The 21724-nt window shown below is 49.5% G+C and overlaps 1 protein-coding gene across 4 annotated transcripts in view; it reads left to right on the forward strand.

Moving 5' to 3' along the window:
- CWH43 (cell wall biogenesis 43 C-terminal homolog) overlaps positions 1-21724 on the forward strand; it is a 56331-nt gene that overhangs the window by 29996 nt on the left and 4611 nt on the right. For all 4 annotated transcript variants that reach the window (XM_061583303.1, XM_061583302.1, XM_061583305.1 and 1 more), the window contains exon 3: positions 311-543. In XM_061583303.1, the coding sequence (XP_061439287.1) occupies positions 311-543 (233 nt within the window). The remainder of the gene's footprint in view (positions 1-310; positions 544-21724) is intronic.

Genomic DNA, 21724 nt, shown 5'->3' on the forward strand with positions numbered 1-21724 from the left:
AGATTTCCAATGTGCCTAAAGGAGGCTGTTGGAAGGACGTTCCTGAAAAAGCCCTCCCTGGATCCCTCTATAATGGATAATTATCAGCCAGTGTCCAACATTCCATTTCTGGACAAGGTAATACAGTGTGTGGTGGCCTCCCAGCTCCAGAGATTCCTGGATCAAATGGATTATCTGGATATCGATGATGATGATGATGATGATGACGACGTGTGGTTGCTGTTGATAATGATGATGTTTTTGTTGAGGATGCTGTAGTTGATGTCGACGTTGACGATGGTGATGCATTATTGTTGATGTTTTTGTTTAGGATGTTATTGTTTCAGATGTTGATGTTGAAGTTGACGACGTGTTGATGTTGATGGCAATATTGACGACTGACAATGAAAATGATAAAGACGATGACGATGACGTGTTGATGATGTTGATGTCGATGTTGATGCCCATGTTGATGTTGTTGATGCTGTTATTGATGATGATGATGATGATCTTCTTGGAGAAGCTGCACCCGCCACACTGCTGGATGAGGGCGAGCCTGCAAAGGTTAGTTGATAATATTATTATTATTATTGTTATAGTTTATTTATCTTGATAATATTGATGCTCATGTTGTTGTCTGATGATGATGATGATGATGGTATTAGTTTATGCCCCGCCTTGATGTTGATGTTGTTGATGATGTTCAGGATGTTGTTCAGGATGCTGTTGTTCAGGATGTTGTTGTTCAGGATGTTGTTTAGGACGTTATAGTTTTTTGATACCCTGCCTTGATGTTGATGATGATGTCGATGACTATAATGATGTGTTGATGATGATGTTGAGGATGTTGTTGATGTTGAGAATGACAATTAGATTGTTGTTGATGTTGATGTTGATGACAATGTTGACGACTATGACAGTTTGATGTTTATGCTCATGTTGATGTTGATGACGTTGATCTTTTTGAGGATGTTATTGTTGATGTTGACGGTGACGCGTTGTTGTGGTTGCTGTTGATGATTTTGTTGAGGATGTTATTTTTTCAGATGTTTGTTTATGTTGAAGTTGACTATGACGATGACGTGTTGATGTTGATGGTAATATTGACGACAGTGATGATAATGACGATTACGATGACGTGTTGATGTTGATGTTGATGCTCATGTTGATGTTGTTAATGTTGTTATTGAGGATGACGATGAAGATCTTCTCGGAGAAGCTGCACCTGCCGCCCTGCTGGATGAGGGCGAGCCTGCAAAAGTGAGTTGATGATATTGTTATTGTTACAGTTTATTTATCTTGATATTGGTGTTGATGTTGGTGATAATGTTGATGTTGTTGTCATTGTTGTTGAGTATCTTGTTGTTGAGGATGTTAAAGTTTATTTATACCCTGCCTTGATGTTGATGTTGATGTTGATATTGATGATGATGTCGATGACAATGATGGTGATGATGTGTTGATGATGATGATGTGTTGATGATGATGTTGAGGATGTTGTTGATGTTGATTATGACAATGACATGTTTATGATGTTGATGACAATGTTGACTACTATGACTATGATGTGATGTTGATGTTGATGATGTTGCTGGTGATGCTGATGCAGTCACGTAAATCTTCTCAGAGAAGCTGCACCCGCCACGGTGCCCAGGATGCTGAAGCTGGTGACTTGAGTTGTTGTTGTTATTAAAGTTTATCTACTCACCACCTTGATGTTGATGATGATGATGTTGACAATGATGTTGTTGATGTTATTATGATGGTTATTATTATAATTGATTTATATGACAATGTCAATGATGTGTTGTTGTTTTTGTAGTTGATGATGGTTTAGCTAGCATCATACTTGTTTTAGGGTGAAAACCAGGTTCCTTCATGGGCCAGAAGCGGGGTCCCTTATGGGCCAGAAGCGGGGTCCCTCATGGGCCAGAAGCAGGGTCCCTCATAGGCCAGAAGCGGGGTACTTCATGGGCCAGAAGAGGGGTCATTCACGGGCCAGACGTAGGGTCCTTTACAAGCCAGACGTGGGGTCCTTCATGGACCACAGTTTACATGTTTTATTGTCAGGGAGAGGACAAGAGCATGTTGTTGGTGGTTAACTACCCCATAATGGTTTAGCTTGCATCATACTTGTTTTGGGGTGAAAACCAGGTTCCTTCAAGGGCCAGAAGCGGGGTCCTTCATGGGCCAGAAGTGGGGTCCTTCATGGGTCAGAAGCGGGGTCTTTCATGGGCCAGAAGCGGGGTCCTTCATGGGGCACAGCTTACATATCATTGTGAGGATGAAGAGAACAGGACATTGTTGGTGGTTAACTGCCCTATAGTTATTTGGCATGCATCTACTTGATGCCGGAGTGCAACCTGGTTCTTTCATGGGCCAGAAGTTGGGTCCTTTATGGGTCAGAAGCAGGGTGCTTTATGGGAAGGAAGGTCCTTTATGGGCCAGTAGTGGGGTCCTTTATGAGCCAGAAACAGGGTCCTTCATACAGCACAGCTTAAATCTTTTATTGTCAGGATGAGGAGAACAGGACATTGTTGGTGGATAACTGCCCAACAATGGTTTAGCTTGCATCATACTTGGTGCTGGGGCAAAGACCTGGTTTCTTCATAGGCAAGAAGCAGGGTCCATTAAGGGCCAGTAGCGGGGTCCTTTATGGTCCAGAATGGGGTCCTTCATCATAGTTGGTGTGGAGTGGCTAACTGTCCCAAAGTGGTTTCGCTTGCATCATACTTGGTGCTGGGGCAAAAACCTGGTTCCTTTATGGGCCAGAAGCAGGGTCCTTCATGGGCCACAGCTTACATCTTTTATTGTCAGGGTGAGGCAAAGTGGACGTTGTTGGTGGCTAACTGCCCCACAATGGTTTAGCTTGCATCATACGTTGTGCTGGGGCAAAACCCCGCTTCCTTCATAGGCCAGAAGCGGGGTCCTTCATGGGGCACAGCTTACATTTTTTATTGTGAGGATGAGTAGAACAGGTCGCTGTTGGTGGTTAACTGCCCTACAATTGTTTAGCATGCATCTACTTGGTGCCGGAGTGCAACCTGGTTCTTTCATGGGCCAGAAGTGGGGTCCTCTATGGGCCAGAAGCGGGGTCCTTTGTGGACCGAAATGGGGTCCTTCATGGGCCAAAGGCAGGGTCCTTCATGGGCCACAGGTTACATCTTCTGTTGTCAGGGTGACGCAAAGCGGGCGTTGTGGGTGGTTAACTGCCCCACAATAGTTTAGCTTGCATCATACTTGCTGCTGGTGTGAAAACCTGGTTCCTTTATGGGGCAGAAGAGGGGACTTTCATGGGCCAAAGTTGGGGTCCTTTATGGGCTAGTAGTGGGGTCCTTTATGGGCCAGAATGGGGCTCTTCATAGGCAAGAAGTGGAGTCTTTTATGGGCAGAAGCGGCATCCTTTATGGACCAGAAGCGGTATCTTTCATGGGGCACAGCTTACATCTTTTATTCTGAGGATGAGGAGAACAGGACATTGTTGGTGGTTAACTGCCCCACAATGTTTTAGCTTGCATCGTACTTGGTGCAGGAGCGAAAACCTGGTTCCTTCATAGCCCAGAAGCAGGGTCCTTTATGGGCCAGAAGCCTGGTTGTTCATGGGCCAGAAGCGGGGTCCCTCATGGGCCAGAAGCAGGGTCCTTTCATGTGACACAGCTTACATAGTTTATTGTCAGGATGAGGAGAACAGGACATTGTTGTTAGTTAACTGCCGCACAATGGTTTTGCTTGCATCATACTTGGTACTGGAGTGAAAACCTGGTTTTTTCATGGGCCAGAAGCGGGGTGCTTTAGGGGCCAGTAACAGGGTCCTTTATGTGCCAGAAGAGGGGTCTTTCATGCGCCACATCTTACATTTTTTATTGTCAGGGTGAGACGAAAAGGATGTTGTTGGTGGCTAGTGCCCCACAATGGTTTATTTTGCATCATACCTGGTGCTGGGGCAAAAACATTGTTCCTTTATGGGCCAAAAGCGGGATCCTTTATGGGTCAGAAGTGGCATCCTTCATGGGCCAGAAGCGGGGTCCTTCATGGGGCACAGCTTACATCTTTTTTGTCAGGGAGAGGACAAGAGCATGTTGTCGGTGGATAACTACCCCACAATGGTTTAACTTCCATCATACTTAGTGCTGGGTCAAAAACCTGCTTCCTTCATAGGCCAGAAGCGAGGTTCTTTATGGGCCAGAAGCGGGATTCTTCATGGGGCACAGCTTACATCTTTTATTGTGAGGATGAGGAGAACAGGTCATTGTTGGTGTTTAACTGCCCTACAGTTGTTTAGCATGCATCTATTTGGTGCCGGAGTGCAACCTGGTTCTTTCATGGGCCAGAAGTGGGGTCCTTTATGGGCCAGAAGTGGGGTCCTTTATGGGCCAGAAGCGGGGTGCTTTATGGGCCAGAAGCGGGGTGCTTTATGGGCCAGAAGCGGGGTGCTTTATGGGCCAGAAGCGGGGTCCTTTATGGGCCAGAAGCAGGGTGTTTTGTGGGGAACATCTTGTCTGCGTGAGGAGAATAAGACCTTCTTGATGGTTAAGTGCCCTACAAAGGTTTAAATTGCATCATACTTGGTGCTGGGGTGAAGATCTGGTTCCTTCATAGGGCAGAAGCGTGGTCCTTAATGTGCCGGAAGCGGGGTCCATCATGGGCCAGAAGTTGAATCCTTCATGGGGCACGTCTTACATCTTTTATTGCCATGGTGAGGCAAAGCGGATATTGTTGGTGGTTAATTGCCCCACAGTGGTTTAGCTTGCATCATACTTGGTGCTGAGGTGAAAACCTGGGGCAGAAGCGGGGTCCTTAATGTGCCAGAAGCGGGGTCCTTCATGGGCCAGAAGTGGAGTCCTTCATGGGGCACAGCTTACATGTTTTGTTGTCAGAGTGAGGCAAAGAGCATATTGTTGGTGGTTAACTCTCCCACAATGGTTTAGCTTGCATCATACTTGGTGGTAGGGCAGAAACCCGCTTCCTTCATAGGGCAGAAGCGGGGTTCTTTATGGGCCAGAAGCGGGGTCCTTTATGGGCCAGAATTGGGGTCCTTCATGGGGCACAGCTTACATCTTTTCTTGTCAGGGTGAGGCAAAGAGGATGTTGTTGGTGGCTAAGTGCCTTACAATGGTTTAGCTTACATCATACTTGGTGCTGGGTCGAAAACCTGGTTCCTTTATGGGCCAGAAGTGGGGTCCTTTATGGGCCAGTAGTGGGGTCCTTTATGGGCCAGAATGGGGTTCTTCATAGGCAAGAAGCGGGGTCATTTATGGGCAGAAGCGGCATCCTTTATGGACCAGAAGCGGGATCTTTCATGGAGCACAGCTTGCATCTTTTATTCTGAGGATGAGGAGAACAGGACATTGTTGGTGGTTAACTGCCCCACAATGTTTTAGCTTGCATCATACTTGGTGCCGGACCGAAAACCTGGTTCCTTCATAGCCTAGAAGCAGGGTCCTTTATGGGCCAGAAGCAGGGTCCTTTCATGTGACACAGTTTACATAGTTTATTGTCAGGGTAAGGAGAACAGGACATTGTTGTTAGTTAACTGCCGCACAATGGTTTTGCTTGCATCATACTTGGTGCTGGAGTGAAAACCTGGTTCTTTCATGGGCCAGAAGCTGGGTGCTTTCGGGGCCAGTAACAGGGTCGTTTATGGGCAAGAAGCGGGTTTCTTTATGGGCCAGAAGTGGGGTCTTTCATGGGCCACAACTTACATCTTTTATTGTCAGGGTGAGGCGAAAAGGATGTTATTGGTGGCTAGTGCCCAACAATGGTTTATCTTGCATCATACTTGGTGCTGGGGCAAAAACCTTGTTCCTTCATAGGCCAGAAGCGGGGTCCTTTATGGACCAGAAGTGGCATCCTTCATGAGCCAGAAGCAGGGTCCTTCATGGGGCACAGCTTACATCTTTTATTGTCAGGGTGAGACAAAAGGATGTTGTTGGTGGGTATCTGCCCCATGAGCTTGCATCATACTTGGTGCTGCGGCAAAAACCTGGTTCCTTTATGGGCCAAAAGCGGGGTCCTTTATGGGCCAGAAGTGGCATCCTTCATGGGCCAGAAGCGGGGTCCTTCATGGGGCACAGCTTGCATCTTTTTTGTCAGGGTGAGGCAAAGAGGATGTTGTTGGTGAATAACTACCCCACAATGGTTTAGCATGTATCATACTTAGTGCTGGGTCAAAAACCCGCTTCCTTCATAGGCCAGAAGTGGGGTCCTTCATGGGGCACAGCTTACATCTTTTATTGTGAGGATGAGGAGAACAGGTCATTGTTGGTGGTTAACTGCCCTACAGTTGTTCAGCATGCATCTACTTGGTGCCGGAGTGCAACCTGGTTCTTTCATGGGCCAGAAGTGGGGTGCTTTATGGGCCAGAAGTGGGGTGCTTTATGGGCCAGAAGCGGGGTGCTTTATGGGCCAGAAGCGGGGTGCTTTATGGGCCAGAAGCGGGGTGCTTTATGGGCCAGAAGCGGGGTGCTTTATGGGCCAGAAGCGGGGTGCTTTATGGGCCAGAAGCGGGGTGCTTCATGGGGAACAGATTACATCTTGTCTGGGTGAGGAGAACAAAACCTTGTTGACAGTTAAGTGCCCTACAAAGGTTTAACTTGCATCATACTTGGTACTGGGGCAAAAACCTGGTTCCTTCATAGGGCAGAAGCAGGGTCCTTAATGTGCCAGAAGCGGCGTCCTTCATGGGCCAGAAGTGGAATCCTTCATGGGGCACAGCTTACATCTTTTATTGTCAGAGTGAGGCAAAGAGGATATTGTTGGTGGTTAACTGCCCCACAATTGTTTAGCTTGCATCTACTTGGTGCTAGAGTGCAACCTGGTTCTTTTATGGGTCAGAAGTGGGGTCCTTTATGGGCCAGAAGCGGGATCCTTTATAGGCAAGAAGCGGGGTCCTTCATGGGGCACAGTTTACATCTTTTATTGTCAGAGTGAGGCAAAGAGGACGTTGTGGGTGGTTAACTGCCTCACAATGGTTTAGCTTGCATCATACTTGGTGCTGGGGCAAAAACCTCTTTCCTTGATAGGCCAGAAGCGGTGTTCTCTGTGTGCCAGAAGCGAGGTCCTTTATGGGCCAGAAGCGGGGTCCTTCATGGGGCACAGCTTACATCTTTTATTGTCAGGGTGAGGAGAACAGGACATTGTTGATGGTTAACTTCCCTACAAAGGTTTAACTTGCATCATACTTCGTGCTGGAGCAAAAACTTGGTTCCTTCATAGGCCAGAATTGGGGTCCTTTATGGGCCAGAAGCGGGGTCCTTTATGGGTCAGAAACAGGGTCCTTCATGGGGCACAGCTTAAATATTTTATTGTCAGGATGAGGAGAACAGGACATTGTTGGTGGTTAACTGCCCAACAATGGTTTAGCTTGCATCATACTTGGTGCTGGGGTGAAAACCTGGTTTCTTTATGGGCCAGAAGTGGGGTCCTTCATGGGCCAGAAGCGGGGTCCTTTATGGGCCAGATGCAGGGTCCTTCATAGGCCACAGTTTACATGTTTTATTGTCAGGGTGAGGCACAGCGGACGTTGTTGGTGGCTAACTGCCCCACAATGGTTTAGCTTGCATCATACTTTGTACTGGGGCAAAAACCTGGTTCCTTCATAGGCCAGAAGCGGGGTCCTTTGTAGGGCACAAGCGAGATCCGCTTTGGGCCAGAAACAGGGTCCTTTATGGGCTACAATTGGGGGCACAGCTTACATCTTTTATTGTCAGGGTGAGGAGAACAGGATGTTGTTGGTGGCTAACTGCCCTACAATGGTTTAGCTTGCATCATACTTGGTGCCGGACTGAAAACCTGGTTCCTTCATAGCCCAGAAGCAGGGTCCTTTATGGGCCAGAAGCCTGGTTGTTCATGGGCCAGAAGCGGGGTCCCTCATGGGCGAAAAGCAGGGTCCATCATGTGCCACAGCTTATATCTTTTATTGTCAGGGTGAGGCAAAGAGGACGTTGTTGGTGTCTAACTCCCCCAGAATGGTTTAGCTTGCATCATGCTTGGGTCGGGCAAAAACCTAGTTCCTTCATAGGCTAGAGGTGGGATCCTGTATGTGCCAGAAGCGAAGTTCTTTATGGGCCAGAAGCGGGGTCGTTTATGGGCTAGTAGCCGGGTCCTTCATGGGCCAGAATGGGGTTCTTCATGGGCCTGAAGCGGGGTCCTTCATCTTTTATTGTCAGGGAGAGGCAAAGCGGACGTTGTCGGTAGTTAACTGCCCCACAATGGTTTAGCTTGCATCATAATTGGTGCTGGGGTGAAAACCTAGTTCCTTTATGGGGCAGAAGCGGGGTCGTTCATGGGCCAGAAGTGGATCCTTCAAGGAGCGCAGCTTACATATTTTATTGTCATGGTGAGGCAAAGGAGATATTGTTGGTGGTTAACTGCCCCACAATGATTTAGTTTGCATCATACTTGGTGCTGAGGCGAAAACCTGGTTCCTTTATAGGCCAGAAGCGGGGTCCTTAATGTGCCAGAAGCTGGGTCCTTCATGGGCCAGAAGTGGAGTCCTTCATGAGGCACAGCTTACATCTTTTGTTGTCACAGTGAGGGAAAGAGGATATTGTTGGTGGTTAACTGTCCCACAATGCATTAGCTTGCATCATACTTGGTGCTGGGGCAAAAACCCGCTTCCTTCATAGGGTAGAAGCTGGGTCCTTTATGTGCCACATGCGGGGTCCTTCATGGGGCACAGTTTACATCTTTTATTGTGGGGATGAGGAGAAGAGGACATTGCTGGTGGTTAAGTGCCTTACAATTGTTTAGGTTGCATCTACTTGGTGGCAGAGTGCAACCTGGTTCTTTCATGGGCTATAAGTTCGGTCCTTCATGGGCCAGAAGCGGGGTGCTTTATGGGCCAGAAGCAGGGTCCCTTATGGGCCAGAATCTGGGTCCTTCATGGGGAACAAATTACATCTTTTCTTCTCAGGGTGAGGAGAACAGGACATTGTTGATGGTTAACTGCCCTACAAAAGTTTAACTTGCATCATACCTGGTGCTGGAGCGAAAACCTGGTTCCTTCATAGGCCAGAAGTGGGGTCCTTAATGTGCCAGAAGTGGGGTGCTTTATGGGCCACAGCTTACATCTCTTCTTGTCAGGGTGAAGCAAAGAGGACGTTCTTAGTGACTAACTGCCCCACAATGTTTTCGCTTGCATCATACTTGGTGCTGGGGCGAAAACCTGGTTCCTTTATGGGCCAGAAGCGAGGTCCTTTATGGGCCAGAAGCGGGGTCCTTTATGGGCCAGAAGCGGGGTCCTTCATTGGTCACAGCTTACATCATTTATTGTCAGGGTGAGAATAGGACATTGTTGGTGGCTAACTGCCCCACAATGGTTTAGCTTGCATCATTCCTGGTGCTGAAGTGAAAACCTTGTTCTTTCATAGGCCAGTTGTGGGGTCCTTTGTGGGCCAGAAGCAAGGTCCTTTATGGGCCAGAAGCAGGGTCCTTTATGGGCCACAGATTGCATCTTTTATTGTCAGGGTGAGGAGAACAGGACACTGTTGGTGGCTAACTGCCCCACAATGGTTTATCTTGCATCATACTTTGCACTTGAGTGAAAACCTGGTTCTTTCATGGGCTGGAAATGGGGTCATTTATGGGCCAGAAGTGGGATGCTTTATGGGCCAGAAGCGAGATCCTTTTTGGGTCAGAAGCAGGGTCCTTCATGGGCCACAGCTGACATCTTTTATTGTCAGGGTGAGGCAAAGCGGACGTTGTTGGTGGCTAACTGCCCCAGAATGGTTTAGTTTGCATCATACTTGGTTCTGGGGCGAAAACCTGGGTCCTTCATAGGCGAGAAGCGGGGTCCTTTATGGGCCAGAAGCAGGGTCATTTGTGGGCCACAGCTTACATCTTTTATTGTCAGGGTGAGGAGAATAGGACATTGTGGATGGTTAACTGCCCCATAATGGTTTAGCTTGCTTCATACTTCGTGCTGGAGTGAAAACCTGGTTCTTTCCTGGGTCAGAAGCGGAGTCATTTGTGAGCCAGAAGTGGGGTCCTTCACGGGCCTCAGCTTACATCTTTTATTGTCCGTTTGAGGAGAACAGGACATTGTTGGTGGTTAACTGCCCCACAATGCTTTAGCTTGCATTATACTTGGTGCTGGAGTGAAAACCTGTTTCTCTCATGGGCCAGAAACAGGGTCCTTTTGGGGCCAGAAGCGTGGTCCTTTATGGGCCAGAAGCGGGGTCTTTCATGGAGCACAGCTTACATCTTTTATTGTGAGGATCAGGAGAACAGGACATTGTTGGTGGCTAACTGCCCCACAATGGTTTAGCTTGCATCATACTTTGCACTTGAGTGAAAACCTGGTTCTTTCATGGGCTGGAAATGGGGTCATTTATGGGCCAGAAGTGGGATGCTTTATGGGCCAGAAGCGAGATCCTTTATGGGTCAGAAGCGGGGTCCTTCATGGGCCACAGCTGACATCTTTTATTGTCAGGGTGAGGCAAAGCGGACGTTGTTGGTGGCTAACTGCCCCAGAATGGTTTAGTTTGCATCATACTTGGTTCTGGGGCGAAAACCTGGGTCCTTCATAGGCGAGAAGCGGGGTCCTTTATGGGCCAGAAGCGGGGCCATTCATGGGCCACAGCTTACATCTTTTATTGTCAGGGTGAGGAGAATAGGACATTGTGGATGGTTAACTGCCCCATAATGGTTTAGCTTGCTTCATACTTGGTGCTGGAGTGAAAACCTGGTTCTTTCCTGGGCCAGAAGCGGAGTCATTTGTGAGCCAGAAGTGGGGTCCTTCACGGGCCTCAGCTTACATTTTTTATTGTCAGGGTGAGGAAAAGAGGACATTGTTGGTGGCTAACTGCTGCAGAATGGTTTGGCTTGGGTTATACTTGTTGCTTGGGGAACAACCTGGTTCCTTTATGGGCCAGAAGCGGGGTCCTTTATGGGTCAGAAGCAGGGTCCTTTATGGGTCAGCAGCGGGGTCCTTTGTGTGCCAGAATGGGGTCATTCATGAGCAAGAAGCGGGTCCTTTCTGGGCCAGAAGCCGGGTCCTTCATGGGCTAGAGCTTACATCTTTTATTGTCCGTTTGAGGAGAACAGGACATTGTTGGTGGTTAACTGCCCCACAATGCTTTAGCTTGCATTATACTTGGTGCTGGAGTGAAAACCTGTTTCTTTCATGGGCCAGAAACAGGGTCCTTTTGAGGCCAGAAGCGTGGTCCTTTATGGGCCAGAAGCGGGGTCTTTCATGGAGCACAGCTTACATCTTATTGTGAGGATCAGGAGAACAGGATATTGTTGGTGGCTAACTGCCCCACAATGGTTTAGCTTGCATCATTCCTGGTGCTGAAGCAAAAACTTTGTTCTTTCATGGGCCAGTTGTGGGGTCCTTTGTGGGCCAGAAGCGAGGTCCTTTATGGGTCAGAAGCAGGGTCCTTCATAGGCCACAGCTTACATCTTTTATTCTCAGGGTGAGGTAAATTGGACGTTGTTGGTGGCTAACTGCCCCACAGTGGTTTAGCTTGTATCATATCTGGTGCTGGGGCAAAAACCTGCTTCCTTCATAGGCCCTAAGCGGGGTCCTTTATGGGCCAGAAGCGGGGTCCTTTATGGGCTAGTAGCAGGGTCCTTTATGGGCCAGAAGCAGGGTCCTTCATGGGCACAGCTTACTGTTGACCATTGAACTGTACTGTCACTGAGTTTATTTTCCATCAAGTCTGCAAGTCTGGAAATCTGTAGCTAGAAGGAGTTATGTCTTTGCCCAGTCTGGGAACGGACAGCCAAGGCCGTTGCCATGGTAGCATCAAGATAGACTGGGAGAGTTCTAGCAGCTATCTGTGGTGAGCTGAGTCTTCTGTGTCATGTCTTTGAACTGAGAACTTCTCTCCTAGGGGGTGGAGCAACTCTACATGTAATCTTAAAGCCTTAAGCCATAATGATTTGTAGTAAAGACTCTTAACCTGATCTAATGCCTCTGTGATGTTTCTTGCTCAACTTAACTCCAATGTAACGTATGCTGTTTCACGCAACAACGCACACACATCAACACTTACATCTTCTATTGTCAGGGTGAGGCAAAGAGGACATTGTTGTTGGCTAATTGCCCCACAATGGTTTTTATTGTATCATACTTGGTGATAGGGTGAAAACCTGGTTTCTTCATAAGCTAGAAATGGGGTCCTTTATGGGCCAGAAACGGGGTCCTTTATGGGCCAGAAGCAGGGTCATTTATGGGCCAGAAGCGGGGTTCTTCATGGTCCAGAAGCGGAGTCCTTCATGGGCACAGCTTACATCTTCTATTGTCAGGGTGAGGGAAAGAGGACATTTTGTTGGCTAACTTCCCCAGAATGGTTTTTCTTGCATCATACTTGGTGCTAGGGCGAAAACCTGGTTCCTTCATAGGCCAGAAGCTGGGTCCTTTATGGGCCAGAAGCCGGGTCCTTTATGGGGCAGAAGCAGGGTCCTTCATAGGGCAGAAGCGGGGTTCTTTATGGGCCAGAAGCGGGGTCCTTTATGGGCCAGAATTGGGGTCCTTCATGGGGCACAGCTTACATCTTTTCTTGTCAGGGTGAGGCAAAGAGGATGTTGTTGGTGGCTAAGTGCCTTACAATGGTTTAGCTTACATCATACTTGGTGCTGGGTCGAAAACCTGGTTCCTTTATGGGCCAGAAGTGGGGTCCTTTATGGGCCAGTAGTGGGGTCCTTTATGGGCTAGTAGCGGGGTCCTTTATGGGCCAGAATGGGGTTCTTCATAGGCAAGAAGCGGGGTCATTTATGGGCAGAAGCGGCATCCTTTATGGACCAGAAGCGGGGTCTTTCATGGAGCACAGCTTATATCTTGTATTGTGAGTATCAGGAGAAGAGGACATTGTTGTTAGTTAACTGCCCGACAATGGTTTAGCTTGCATCATACTTGGTGCTAGAGTGAAAACCTCATTGTTTCATGGGCTAGATGTGGGTTCCTTTATGGGCCAGTAGCTGGGTCCTTTATGGGCTAGTAGCAGGGTCCTTTATGGGCCAGAAGCAGGGTCCTTCATGGGCACAGCTTACATCTTCTATTGTCAGGGTGAGGCAAAGAGGACGTTGTTGGCTAACTGCCCCAGAATGGTTTAGCTTGCATCATACTTGGTGCTGCAGTGAAAACCTTGTTCTTTCATGGCCTAGAAGTAGGGTCCTTTATGGGCCAGAAGTGGGGTGCTTTATGGGCCAGAAGCTGGGTCCTTTATGGGCCAGAAGCGAGGTCCTTTATGGGCCACAGCTTACATCTTTTATTGTCAGGGTGAGGAGAATAGGACATTGTGGATGGTTAACTGCCACATAATGATTTAGCTTGCATCATACTTGGTGCTGGGGCAAAAACCTGGTTCCTTTATGGGCCAGTAGCCGGGTCCTTTATGGGCCAGTAGCGGGGTCCTTTATGGGCCAGAAGCGGGGTCCTTTATGGTCCAGTAGCAGAATCCTTCATGGGCCAGTAGCGGGGTCCTTTATAGTCCAGAAGTGGGTTTCTTCATGGGCACAGCTTACATCTTTTATTGTCTGTTTGAGGAGAACAGGACATTGTTGGTGGTTAACTGCCCCACAGTGCTTTAGCTTGCATCATACTTGGTGCTAGGGCGAAAACCTGGTTCCTTCATAGGCCAGAAGTGAGGTCCTTTTTGGGCCAGAAGCGTGGTCCTTTATGAGCCAGAAGTGGGGTCTTTCATGGAGCACAGCTTACATCTTTTATTGTGAGGATCAGGAGAACAGGACATTATTGGTAGTTAACTGCCCCACAATGGTTTAGCTTGCATCATACTTGGTGCTGCAGTGAAAACCTTGTTCTTTCATGGCCTAGAAGTGGGGTCCTTTATGGGCCAGAAGTGGGGTGCTTTATGGGCCAGAAGCTGGGTCCTTTATGGGCCAGAAGCGAGGTCCTTTATGGGCCACAGCTTACATCTTTTATTGTCAGGGTGAGGAGAATATGACGTTGTGGATGGTTAACTGCCCCATAATGGTTTAGCTTGCTTCATACTTGGTGCTGGAGTGAAAACCTGGTTCTTTCATGGGCCAGTAGCAGGGTCCTTTATGGGCCAGTAGCGGGGTCCTTTATGGGCCAGAAGAGGAGTCCTTTATGGTCCGGAAGCGGAGTCCTTCATGGGGCACAGCCTACATCTTCTATTGTCAGGGTGAGGGAAAGAGGACGCTGTTGTTGCCTAACTGCCCCACAGTGGTTTTTCTTCCATCATACTTGGTGCTAGGGCGAAAACCTGGTTCCTTCATACGCCAGAAGCGGGGTCCGTTTTGGACCAGAAGCGGGGTCTTTTATGGGCCAGAAGCGGGCTCCCTTATGGGCCACAAGCGGGCTCCTTCATGGGGCACAGCTTACATCTTTTATTGTCCGAGTGAGGAGAACAGGACATTGTTGGTGGTTAACTGTCCCACAATGCTTTAACTTGCATTATACGTGGTGCTGGAGTGAAAACCTGTTTCTTTCATGGGCCAGAAACAGGGTCCTTTTTGGGTCAGAAGCATGGTCCTTTATGGGCCAGAAGCGGGGTCTTTCATGGAGCACAGCTTACATCTTGTATTGTGAGGATCAGGAGAAGAGGACATTGTTGTTAGTTAACTGCCCCACAATGGTTTAGCTTGCATCATACTTGGTGCTGGAGTGAAAACCTCATTGTTTCATGGGCTAGATGTGGGTTCCTTTATGGGCCAGTAGCTGGGTCCTTTATGGGCTAGTAGCAGGGTCCTTCATGGGCCAGAAGCAGGGTCCTTCATGGGCACAGCTTACATCTTCTATTGTCAGGGTGAGGCAAAGCGGACGTTGTTGGCTAACTGCCCCAGAATGGTTTAGCTTGCATCATACTTGGTGCTGCAGTGAAAACCTTGTTCTTTCATGGCCTGGAAGTAGGGTCCTTTATGGGCCAGAAGAGGGGTCCTTTATGGGCCAGAAGCTGGGGCAAAAACCTGGTTCCTTCATAGGCCAGAAGTGGGGTCCTTAATTGGGTCAGAAGTGGGGTCCTTTATGGGACACAAGCGAGGTCCCTTATGAGCCAGTAGTGGTGTCCTTTATGGGCCAGAAGCGGGGTCCTTTATGGGCCAGAAGCGGGGTCCTTTATGGGCCAAAAGCGGGGTCCTTTATGGGCCAAAAGCGGGGTCCTTTATGGGCCAAAAGCGGGGTCCTTTATGGGCCAGAAGAGGGGTCCTTTATGGGCCAGAAGCGGGGTCCTTTATGGGCCAAAAGCGGGGTCCTTTATGGGCCAAAAGCGGGGTCCTTTATGGGCCAGTAGCCGGGTCCTTTAGGGGCCAGTAGCCGGGTCCTTTATGGGCCAGTAGCCGGGTCCTTCATGGGCCAGTAGCCGGGTCCTTCATGGGCCAGTAGCCGGGTCCTTCATGGGCCAGTAGCCGGGTCCTTTATGGGCCAGAAGTGGGATCCTTCATGGGACAGAAGTGGGGTCCTTCATGGGCCACAGCTTATATGTTTTATTGTCAGGGTGAGGCAAAGTGGACTTTTTTGGTGGCTAACTGCCCCACAGTGGGTTAGCTTGCATTATACCTTGTGCTGGAGTGAAAACCTCATTCTTTCATGGGCTAGAAATAGGGTCCTTCATGGGTCAGAAGTGGGGTCCTTCATGGGCCACAGCTTACATATTTTATTGTCAGGGTGAGGAAAAGAGAATGTTGTTGGTGGCTCACTGCCCCAGAATGGTTTAGCTTGTATCATACTTGGTTCGGGGGCGAAAACCTGGTTCTTTCATAGGCCAGAAGCGGGCCCTTCATGGACTAGAAGCGAGGTCCTTTATGGGCCAGAAGCGTGGTCCTTCATGGGCCACAGCTTACATCTTTTATTGTCAGGGTGAGGAGAATAGGACATTATGGATGGTTAACTGCCCCATAATGGCTTAGCTTGCTTCATAGTTGGTGCTGGAGGGAAAACCTGGTTCTTTCATGGGCTAGAAGTGGGGTCCTTTATGAGCCAGAAGCGGGGTCCTTTATGGACCAGAAGCGTGGTCCTTCATGGGCCACAGCTTACATCTTTTATTGTCAGGGTGAGGAGAATATGACGTTGTGGATGGTTAACTGCCCCATAATGGTTTAGCTTGCTTCATACTTGGTGCTGGAGTGAAAACCTTGTTCTTTCATGGCCTGGAAGTAGGGTCCTTTATGGGCCAGAAGAGGGGTCCTTTATGGGCCAGAAGCTGGGGCAAAAACCTGGTTCCTTCATAGGCCAGAAGTGGGGTCCTTAATTGGGTCAGAAGTGGGGTCCTTTATGGGACACAAGCGAGGTCCCTTATGAGCCAGTAGTGGTGTCCTTTATGGGCCAGAAGCGGGGTCCTTTATGGGCCAAAAGCGGGGTCCTTTATGGGCCAAAAGCGGGGTCCTTTATGGGCCAAAAGCGGGGTCCTTTATGGGCCAAAAGCGGGGTCCTTTATGGGCCAGAAGAGGGGTCCTTTATGGGCCAGAAGAGGGGTCCTTTATGGGCCAGAAGAGGGGTCCTTTATGGGCCAGAAGCGGGGTCCTTTATGGGCCAGAAGCGGGGTCCTTTATGGGCCAAAAGCGGGGTCCTTTATGGGCCAAAAGCGGGGTCCTTTAGGGGCCAGTAGCCGGGTCCTTTAGGGGCAGTAGCCGGGTCCTTTAGGGGCAGTAGCCGGGTCCTTTATGGGCCAGTAGCCGGGTCCTTTATGGGCCAGTAGCCGGGTCCTTTATGGGCCAGTAGCCGGGTCCTTTATGGGCCAGTAGCCGGGTCCTTCATGGGCCAGTAGCCGGGTCCTTCATGGGCCAGAAGTGGGATCCTTCATGGGACAGAAGTGGGGTCCTTCATGGGCCACAGCTTATATGTTTTATTGTCAGGGTGAGGCAAAGTGGACTTTTTTGGTGGCTAACTGCCCCACAGTGGGTTAGCTTGCATTATACCTTGTGCTGGAGTGAAAACCTCATTCTTTCATGGGCTAGAAATAGGGTCCTTCATGGGTCAGAAGTGGGGTCCTTCATGGGCCACAGCTTACATATTTTATTGTCAGGGTGAGGAAAAGAGAATGTTGTTGGTGGCTCACTGCCCCAGAATGGTTTAGCTTGTATCATACTTGGTTCGGGGGCGAAAACCTGGTTCTTTCATAGGCCAGAAGCGGGCCCTTCATGGACTAGAAGCGAGGTCCTTTATGGGCCAGAAGCGTGGTCCTTCATGGGCCACAGCTTACATCTTTTATTGTCAGGGTGAGGAGAATAGGACATTATGGATGGTTAACTGCCCCATAATGGCTTAGCTTGCTTCATAGTTGGTGCTGGAGGGAAAACCTGGTTCTTTCATGGGCTAGAAGTGGGGTCCTTTATGAGCCAGAAGCGGGGTCCTTTATGGACCAGAAGCGTGGTCCTTCATGGGCCACAGCTTACATCTTTTATTGTCAGGGTGAGGAGAATATGACGTTGTGGATGGTTAACTGCCCCATAATGGTTTAGCTTGCTTCATACTTGGTGCTGGAGTGAAAACCTGGTTCTTTCATGGGCCAGTAGCGGGGTCCTTTATGGGCCAGTAGCGGGGTCCTTTATGGGCCAGAAACGGAGTCCTTTATGGTCCGGAAGCGGAGTCCTTCATGGGGCACAGCCTACATCTTCTATTGTCAGGGTGAGGGAAAGAGGATGCTGTTGTTGCCTAACTGCCCCACAGTGGTTTTTCTTCCATCATACTTGGTGCTAGGGCAAAAACCTGGTTCCTTCATACGCCAGAAGCGGGGTCCGTTTTGGACCAGAAGCGGGGTCTTTTATGGGCCAGAAGCGGGCTCCCTTATGGGCCACAAGCGGGCTCCTTCATGGGGCACAGCTTACATCTTTTATTGTCCGAGTGAGGAGAACAGGACATTGTTGGTGGTTAACTGCCCCACAATGCTTTAACTTGCATTATACGTGGTGCTGGAGTGAAAACCTGTTTCTTTCATGGGCCAGAAACAGGGTCCTTTTTGGGTCAGAAGCATGGTCCTTTATGGGCCAGAAGCGGGGTCTTTCATGGAGCACAGCTTACATCTTTTATTGTGAGGATCAGGAGAAGAGGACATTGTTGTTAGTTAACTGCCCCACAATGGTTTAGCTTGCATCATACTTGGTGCTGGAGTGAAAACCTCGTTGTTTCATGGGCTAGAAGTGGGTTCCTTTATGGCCCAGGAGCAGGGTCCTCTATGGGCCAGAATGGGGTCCTTCATGGGCCATAAGCAGGGTCCTTCATAGGCCACAGCTTATATGTTTTATAGTCAGGGTGAGGCAAAGCGGACGTTGTTGGTGGCTAACTGCCCCACAGTGGTTTAGCTTGTATCATATCTGGTGCTGGGGCAAAAACCTGGTTCCTTCATAGGCCAGAAGTGGGGTCCTTAATTGGGTCAGAAGTGGGGTCCTTTATGGGACACAAGCGAGGTCCCTTATGAGCCAGTAGTGGTGTCCTTTATGGGCCAGAAGCGGGGTCCTTTATGGGCCAAAAGCGGGGTCCTTTATGGGCCAAAAGCGGGGTCCTTTATGGGCCAAAAGCGGGGTCCTTTATGGGCCAAAAGCGGGGTCCTTTATGGGCCAGAAGCGGGGTCCTTTATGGGCCAGAAGCGGGGTCCTTTATGGGCCAGAAGCGGGGTCCTTTATGGGCCAGAAGCGGGGTCCTTTATGGTCCAAAAGCAGGGTCCTTTATGGGCCAAAAGCGGGGTCCTTTATGGGCCAGTAGCAGGATCCCTTACGGGCCAGTATTGGGGTCCTTTATGGTCCAGAAGCAGGGTCCAACATGGGCTACAACTTCCATCTTTTATTGTCAGGGTGAGGCAAAGCGGACGTTGTTGGTGGCTAACTGCCCCACAGTGGTTAAGCTTGTATCATAGTTGGTGCTGCAGTGAAAACCTCGTTGTTTCATGGGCTAGAAGTGGGGTCCTTTATGGGCCAGTAGCCGGGTCCTTTATGGGCCAGTAGCCGGGTCCTTTATGGGCCAGTAGCCGGGTCCTTTATGGGCCAGTAGCCGGGTCCTTCATGGGCCAGTAGCCGGGTCCTTTATGGGCCAGAAGTGGGATCCTTCATGGGACAGAAGTGGGGTCCTTCATGGGCCACAGCTTATATGTTTTATTGTCAGGGTGAGGCAAAGTGGACTTTTTTGGTGGCTAACTGCCCCACAGTGGGTTAGCTTGCATCATACTTTGTGCTGGAGTGAAAACCTCATTCTTTCATGGGCTAGAAATAGGGTCCTTCATGGGTCAGAAGTGGGGTCCTTCATGGGCCACAGCTTACATATTTTATTGTCAGGGTGAGGAAAAGAGAATGTTGTTGGTGGCTCACTGCCCCAGAATGGTTTAGCTTGTATCATACTTGGTTCGGGGGCGAAAACCTGGTTCTTTCATAGGCCAGAAGCGGGCCCTTCATGGACTAGAAGCGAGGTCCTTTATGGGCCAGAAGCGTGGTCCTTCATGGGCCACAGCTTACATCTTTTATTGTCAGGGTGAGGAGAATAGGACATTGTGGATGGTTAACTGCCCCATAATGGCTTAGCTTGCTTCATAGTTGGTGCTGGAGGGAAAACCTGGTTCTTTCATGGGCTAGAAGTGGGGTCCTTTATGAGCCAGAAGCGGGGTCCTTTATGGACCAGAAGCGGGGTCCTTCATGGGCCACAGCTTACATCTTTTATTGTCAGGGTGAGGAGAATATGACGTTGTGGATGGTTAACTGCCCCATAATGGTTTAGCTTGCTTCATACTTGGTGCTGGAGTGAAAACCTGGTTCTTTCATGGGCCAGAAGCAGGGTCCTTCATGGGCCAGAAGCGGGGTCCTTCATGGGCCACAGCTTACATATTTTATTTTCCGATTGAGGAGAACAGGACATTGTTGGTGGTTAACTGCCCCACAATTCTTTAGGTTGCATCATAGTTGGTGCTGCAGTGAAAACCTCGTTGTTTCATGGGCTACAAGTGGGGTCCTTTATGGGCCACTAGCCAGGTCCTTTATGGGCCAGTAGCCGGGTCCTTTATGGGCCAGAAGCGGGGTCCTTCATGGGCCACAGCTTATATGTTTTATTGTCAGGGTGAGGCAAAGTGGACGTTGTTGGTGGCTAACTGCCCCACAGTGGTTTAGCTTGCATCATACTTCGTGCTGGGGTGAAAACCTGGTTCCTTCATAGGCTAGAAGTGGGGTCCTTTATGGGCGAGAAGTGAGGTCCTTTATGGGTCAGAAGCAGGGTCCTTCATGGGCCACAACTTCCATCTTTTATTGTCAGAGTGAGGCAAAGTGGACGTTGTTGGTGGCTAACTGCCCCACAGTGGTTTAGCTTGTATCATTTCTGGTGCTGGGGCAAAAATCTGGTTCCTTCATAGGCCAGAAGCGGGGTCCTTAATTGGGTCAGAAGTGGGATCCTTTATTAGCCAGTAGCCGGGTCCTTTATGAGCCAGTAGCAGGGTTTCTTATGTGCCAGTAGCGGGTTCCTTTATGGGCCAGTAGCGGGTTCCTGTATGGGCCAGAAGTAGGGTCCTTTATGGGCCAGAAGTGGGTTCCTTTAAGGGGTAGAAGCGGGGTCCTTTATGGGCCAGTGGCAGGATCCTTTATGGGCCAGTAGCGGGGTCCTTTATGGTCCAGAAGTGGGGTTCTTCATGGGCACAGCTTACATCTTCTGTTGTCAGAGTGAGGGAAAGAGGACATTGTTGTTGGCTAACTGCTCTACAATGGTTTAGCTTGCATCATACTGGGTGCTGGGGTAAAAACCTGGTTCCTTTATGGGCCAGTAGCGGGGTCCTTTATTGGCCAAAAGCAGGGTACTTTATGGGCCAAAAGCGGGGTCCTTCATGGTCCAGAAGCGGGGTCCTTAATGAGCACACCTTACATCTTCTACTGTCAGGGTGAGGGAAAGAGGACGTTATTGTTGGCTAACTGCCCCACAATGGTTTTTCTTCCATCATACTTGGTTAGGGCAAAAACCTGGTTCCTTTATAGGCCAGAAGCAGGGTCCTTTATGGGCCAGTAGCGGCGTCCCTTATGGGCCAGTAGCGGCGTCCCTTATGGGCCAGTAGCGGCGTCCCTTATGGGCCAGTAGCGGCGTCCCTTATGGGCCAGTTGCGGGGTCCTCTATGGTCCAGATGCAGGGTCCTTAATGGGCACAGCTTACATCTTCTATTGTCAGGGTGAGACAAAGAGGACGTTGTTGTTGGCTAACTTCCCCACAATGGTTTCTATTGTATCATACTTGGTGCTAGGGCGAAAACCTGGTTCCTTCATACGCCAGAAGCGGGGTCCTTTATGGGCCAGTAGCCGGGTCCTTTATGGGCCAGAAGCGGGGTCCTTCATGGGCCACAGCTTATATGTTTTATTGTCAGGGTGAGGCAAAGTGGACGTTGTTGGTGGCTAACTGCCCCACAGTGCGTTAGCTTGCATCATACTTCGTGCTGGAGTGAAAACCTCATTTTTTCATGGGCTAGAAGTAGGGTCCTTTATGGGCCAGAAGCGGGGTGCTTTATGGGCTAGAAGCCGGGTCCTTTATGGGCCAGTAGCCGGGTCCTTTATGGGCCAGAATGGGGTCCATTATGGGCCAGTAGCGGCGTCCTTTTTGGGCCAGTAGCGGCGTCCTTTCTGGGCCAGTAGCGGCGTCCTTTATCGGCCAGAAGCGGGGTTCCTTATGGGCCAGTTGTGGGGTCCCTTATGGGCCAGTACCAGTGTCCCTTATGCGCCAGTAGCGAGGTCCTTTATGGGCCAGTAGCAGGGTCCTCTATGGGCCAGATGCAGGGTCCTTAATGGGCACAGCTTACATCTTCTATTGTCAGGGTGAGGCAAAGAGGACATTGTTGGCTAACTTCCCCACAATGGTTTCTATTGTATC

Source organism: Rhineura floridana, chromosome 9 (genome assembly GCF_030035675.1).
Source record: "Rhineura floridana isolate rRhiFlo1 chromosome 9, rRhiFlo1.hap2, whole genome shotgun sequence".
NCBI classification, from domain to species: domain Eukaryota; kingdom Metazoa; phylum Chordata; class Lepidosauria; order Squamata; family Rhineuridae; genus Rhineura; species Rhineura floridana.